The sequence below is a fragment of the Myotis lucifugus genome, unplaced genomic scaffold, assembly GCF_000147115.1.
Source record: "Myotis lucifugus unplaced genomic scaffold, Myoluc2.0 scaffold_11100, whole genome shotgun sequence".
NCBI lineage: Eukaryota > Metazoa > Chordata > Mammalia > Chiroptera > Vespertilionidae > Myotis > Myotis lucifugus.
The window spans coordinates 1-5,347 of NW_005882148.1; the positions used below are offsets into that span (position 1 = coordinate 1).

The 5,347-nt window shown below is 58.5% G+C and overlaps 1 protein-coding gene across 1 annotated transcript; it reads right to left on the reverse strand.

The window, feature by feature from the left end:
* Positions 1-19: 19 nt before the first annotated feature.
* LOC102437093 (mastin-like) lies at positions 20-4,764 on the reverse strand (the record flags this gene model as incomplete). Its single annotated transcript, XM_006109534.1, has 5 exons — positions 4,616-4,764; positions 4,289-4,468; positions 3,820-4,094; positions 288-445; positions 20-166 (listed from the first exon to the last, which is right to left on the reverse strand). Coding segments are annotated over exons 1-5 (909 nt in total), but the record flags the coding sequence as incomplete, so codon positions are not given.
* Positions 4,765-5,347: the final 583 nt, after the last annotated feature.

Below are 5,347 nucleotides of genomic sequence, written 5' to 3' on the forward strand. Positions count from 1 at the left end.
TTCCAGGGGGCGGAGGGACATACTCCAGGATCCAAGAAATGTAGCTCATCACCCGGGCATACACCCCAGGAAAGTCGCGATGACCACAGCTGTATCCCCAGCTCACGATCCCTACCTGGACCCAGGTGCCTGCCCAGCTGCACACCAGGGGGCCCCCGGAGTCACCCTGTGGGGAGAGGCAGGACTCAGTGAACATCTCCACACGGGCCACTGCATGGAGCTTCTGAGTCCCGATTCCCTGGGCCAGGAGGGGGCAGAGGACAGAGGACAGGGCAGGTGGGGCTCACCTGGCAGGAGTCCTGGCCCTCACTCCCAGCGCACAGCATGTCATCCTTGATGATCTGGCCAGTGTTGGTGGAAGAGTTCTGGTAGCGCTGGTTACAGACCTCGTTCCCCACAATGGGCACCATCACCGCCTGCAGCTGGTAGGGCCAGAGCCTGGGAGCTGTGGGGAGGGGCTGGCTGAGAACCAGGGCTGGTCCAGGCTTCTGCTCCTTCCCAACAACAAGGTACTGTTTCCAGTCCTTCTGGGCCCTGACTCTTGGGTCTAGAGCAGCTACACCTGGCCTGGGACTGAGCTCCCAGCATCCACTAAACCCATTCAGTTCTAGGACCCAGCACTTCATCAGCCACAGTCTGGGCTCCACAGGCCTGAGGACGGGCACTGAGGAGAGAGTTATCCCAGGATTGTTCTCCTTGAAAAGCAAGGGATGAGGGCTCATCCCAGAGAAATGCATCACAGCAGGAAGGAAACACTCCTGCTCTGATGGGTGGGTGTCATTCTGATTTAGGGACCTGGGCACTGTGAGATCACGACAGGCCCTGCCTCTCCCTCCCAGGCTGGCTCATCCTCAGGAGGACAATCAAGGTCCACACACCCCCACGGGCGAGGGGAGGACCCAGGCAGAGCCTCGGGAGGGCCTGTCCGCCTGGCAGAGCAAACACCTGTGTCCTCAGTGTCCATGAATCTGATCATGAAACCCCAGCTCTGCACACATGTAGGCCCAACAGGAAATCCCCCCTCTAATAACCAAATGTAGAATTAGCACATGGCCCAGAACTTCCACTCCTAGTCTGTACCCCAAAGAACGGAAAACAGGGATCCAAGATGGAGACAGAGTAGGTGGAAGTAACACTCACCTCCTCCCAGGACCAAATCGGAATCACAACTAAATTATAGACACTCAATCTGAATAACCAACTGAAGACTGGCTGAAAAGAGGTCTCCTCATTAAGGACACATGGAAGAAGCCACATGGAGATGGGCAGGGAGGGTGGAGTCACAGAAAGGGCTGCATTGAGAGTTAGGAGGGACACCTCAGCTGCAAAGGTCCCCTCTGAGAAGGGAGGGTCTCCACCCCATCCTGAGCTCCCAGCCTGGAACACCAGTGCCTGGAAGAGGAGCTACACAACATCTGGCTGTGACCATCCGTGGGGACTGCACTTGCCAGAGTGAGACAGGGGACTGCCAGGCACCCGGACACCCTTTTAAAGGGCCAGTGCATAAACATCTCTATGGCAGGTACTCAACCTGACTGGGCTCCAGTGGACTGACAGCAGCCCAGAGTGGACAGGATTCACACAGGGAGAGATTGGTTATATGACTTTGGGGAGAGGGCTGGAGGGGCAGCCTCCATTATCCTGGGCTGAGTCCTCTCCCACATGCCCACAGATACCATCTTTCCTGAGTTGAACATCCCCTCCATAGACATCAGCCTGGGGGAATGCACCTGCCCCTACCTCCTCCAGGCTGCCAGTTGGCTCTGCCAACCAAGCTCATGCCCTGCAGGGGAGCCTGCCGGCTGCAACCAGCCTGGGCCCACACAGTCTTTCTCAGAAGCTCTGGAGGAGGTCTGCGCAGACTCCAGGGCTGTTGGAGACACACAGGGAGAGACAGAGTTGTGTGTCTCTGAGGTGAGGGCCATTTCCCCAGGCACCCGACTAGCTCCACTGTGCAGAGCCCTCCCTCCTCACTGCCAATCCTAATCTGTGTGATCCTGAGGAACTCTACTGGCCTCACCCTGATGACACCCAGAGACCCTACCCCACTGCATAGATTTGAAGACACCTGGTGGGGGTGGGTGCTGGGTGGTGGTGGCTGGCCTTGGTGTGCCCTGAGACTTTTATTAAGTGGTGTCACACGCAGCACTAGCGCTGAGTTTGAATCTGTATCAACTGATGAACACCACTTGCCCCAACCCAGTGACTCATTGAGAAACTACCTCATCCAACTCAACTACCACAGCAGGCTCTCCTCACCACACACGGGACATTCCTGGGGCACCTAGCTTAGCTGGAGGCTCTATCAGTGGCTGAGCCTAATGGCAACTGGCAGGCAGAGGCAGATTTTGGGGTGCTTTGGGCCTTTTGTGTCCTGACGCAGGTTTGGTGTTGCTGGGAATCACCTCAGTATGCAGCTTGGCCCCTCCCACGTGCACCCAGGCCTAGTAGAGGGAGCCACCAACTATGGAGCACTTCGTAGCATCTAACAGGCAGCCCAGGATTGGTCACAGGCAGTGTCTGACATTGATCTGCACCACAGTGCCTGCCTGGAGGCCCCAGAACCAGCCCACAGCAGAGTACAACCCAATGAGCTCCACAAGCGGCACACTCAAAGGCAGATCTCTGCAGGCACCAGACCCTGCTGGGGCCAATTCTGCTTCATGGGGTCAGCCTACTCACAGCAGCTCATATAGTGTGATCAGGTCAATACTCAGTCAGTCAGCTTGAGGGTCAACCCTGCCTACCACAGGCCAACAACAATCAGGACTCAACTACAACAGCATGGTTCACAGAACCCACACCAGGGACATTCCTGGGGCACCCAGCTTAGGGAATCAGGGAGACTGCACCACTGAGCTCCACAGGACATGTACTCAAAAAGCCACCCGACCAAGACTGGGGACATAGCAGATCTACCGACACAGAGAAACAAATACAGAGAGGCGGCCAAAATGGGGAGACAAAGAAGCATGCCCCAAATGAAAGAACAGGAGAACAGGCTCCTAGATCAGGGAACAGACTGGTGGTTGCCAAAGGGGGAAAGGGATGGATTAAAAAATACAAATTGGTAGCTACCAAACAGTCACAGGGAATGTGAAGTACAGATTAGGGATTATAGTCAATAATATTGTCATAGCTGTGGATGGTGCCGGGTAGGAATGGAAATATCGGGGGTGGGGGGAGACATTTGTAAAGTATATGATTGTCTAACCACCATGCTGTACGCCTCAAACTAATACAAAATGTTTTAGCAACTTGAGAACAGGTTCCCTGGCGGTGCCTGAACACACAGGTCACAGTAGCGTGATTCACAACAGCCAAAATGCTCCCTCCACCCAGTGGGAGGTGACTCGGCCACAAAAAGCGATGCGGTTCTGACACAGGTTACAGCACAGCTGGGCCTTGGCAACGTCATGCTACGTGAAAGAAGGCAAACACATGGAAGCCACATGTTGCATGATTCACATTTACATGAAACGTCCAGAACAGGTAAATGCATAGGCGTGGAAAGGAGCTCCGTGGTTGGCAGAGCCTGGGGAGGGGCAGTGACCGTGTCCTGGAGACCAGGCTTCGTGTGTGAGGAGGAGAAGTTCTGGAGATGGTGGTGCTGAGGCCGCACAACATGGTGAATGTGCTGAACGCCACTGAACCGCGCACTGACCAATGTCATGTATAATGTTATGCACACGTTGCCACAAGAAAAAGGCGGAGGATTCCCCCAAATTGCCGAGAATAAAGTGTTGTCAGCAAAGCCACAGCCACACACCCAGCGGGCTGCCCTGTGTCCACACCCCCAGCGGGGTCCCTGAGCCTTACCTCTGAGGCTGCTGTAACCCCAGCCGCTCACCCAGCACATCTTCCTCTCAGGGACCCTCAGCGAGGCAGGTGGGAGGGGGACCAGGCCGATGCGCTCAGAGAGCGTCACAGGGGCCTCCAGTGTCAGCAGGGCCACGTCCGCGCCCCCCTCTGCTGACAGGCTCTGGTTGAACTTGGGGTGGCAGACGATCTTAGTCACATTTGTCAGTGTGTCATGGTCATAGAGTCTCAGCTGCCCAACTTGAACCCTGAGGCCATAGGCCCCCCAGTCCTCCCTGGGGAGAGGGACCAGGAGCCTCTCAGAGGAGCCTCCAGGGCAGGGCCAATCTGGGCACAGCAGCAGGGCTGGGGCTGCAGTAAGTGTGTCTTCCCCGAGAGCAGGGGCCCTGCCCACAGCCTCCCTCCCATCAGCCCTCTGAGAGTTTCCCACCCCCACCCCTGCCAGGGGGCCTCGGGCTGCGTGGCTCACCGCTGGGTGCAGTGGGCTGCGGTCAGCACCCACTGGTGGTGGATGAGGGAGCCCCCACAGCGGTGCTGCCACAGCTCCAGCTCCTTATTGTACCTTCGGACGCTGACCTGCCAAGGCCATCTCCCCGCGGGGCATTGTGCGCTCCAACGGGGCCACCCTGCTGAGTCAATGAGCCGGGCCCTGGGAACACAGGGGACGCCATCAGGGACCCAGCAGGGCCCCTCGCGCTCAGTCTCTCCCAGGACCCACCAAGGAGGCCCACCTGAGTTGACGCTGAGGGGCCTGGGCAGCCTGAGCAGAAGATGGGGACAGGGAGTCAGGACTCACCTGGGAACGAGGGCACGGAGCCCCCCAGGCCTGGGAGGCTCAGGAACAGCAGCCACAGCATCTGCAGGGATGGCAGGGGCCTGGGTGAGACCACCAGGGGCCGGGGTCCCCGTGTGGGGATGGAGACGCCGGGGTCTGAGCAGCGGCATCCTCACCTGGAGGGACCCTCCTTGGGACCCTCTCTGCACCCCTTCATCCCCGGGCACAGGAAGGGCAGGCGGGGGCCCCTGGCTGGGCCATGGGCAGAGAGAGCTGCTCCTCTCTCAGGCCCACCCAGGTCGGGGGTCAGTCAGCAGGCGGCGAGGAGCTGCTTCTGGGCCCTGGCACTGCCTCCCCCAGACCTGCCACCTGCTCTCACTGGGCAGCAGCCATCTCTGGCTGCACGGATCTCAGCCACAAAGCACAGCCAGGCCGGCGGCCTGAGCAAGGAGAGCTGCCAAGCAGTTTTGCTGGAAGAAGCCCCAGAGCACTGGGCTCAGGCAGACGGGCTCAGGGAGGCAGAGCCCCAGAGCTGCTGCTGGGCCCTTGAGCCACAGGGCAGTCCCTGATTCCACTGGACCCTGTGAGGCAGCGTGGAGCTTGCCACCATCTGACTAGAGCATGCCATCTGCCTGGCACGTGTCCTGTGGCCACCCTCACTGCCACCAGCTGAGGCCTGCACACTGCCCTCTGCAGGGTGCTCTCCAGAAGCTGCACAGAGATGGGCTTTCATGTGGGTACAAGTCAGGGAGA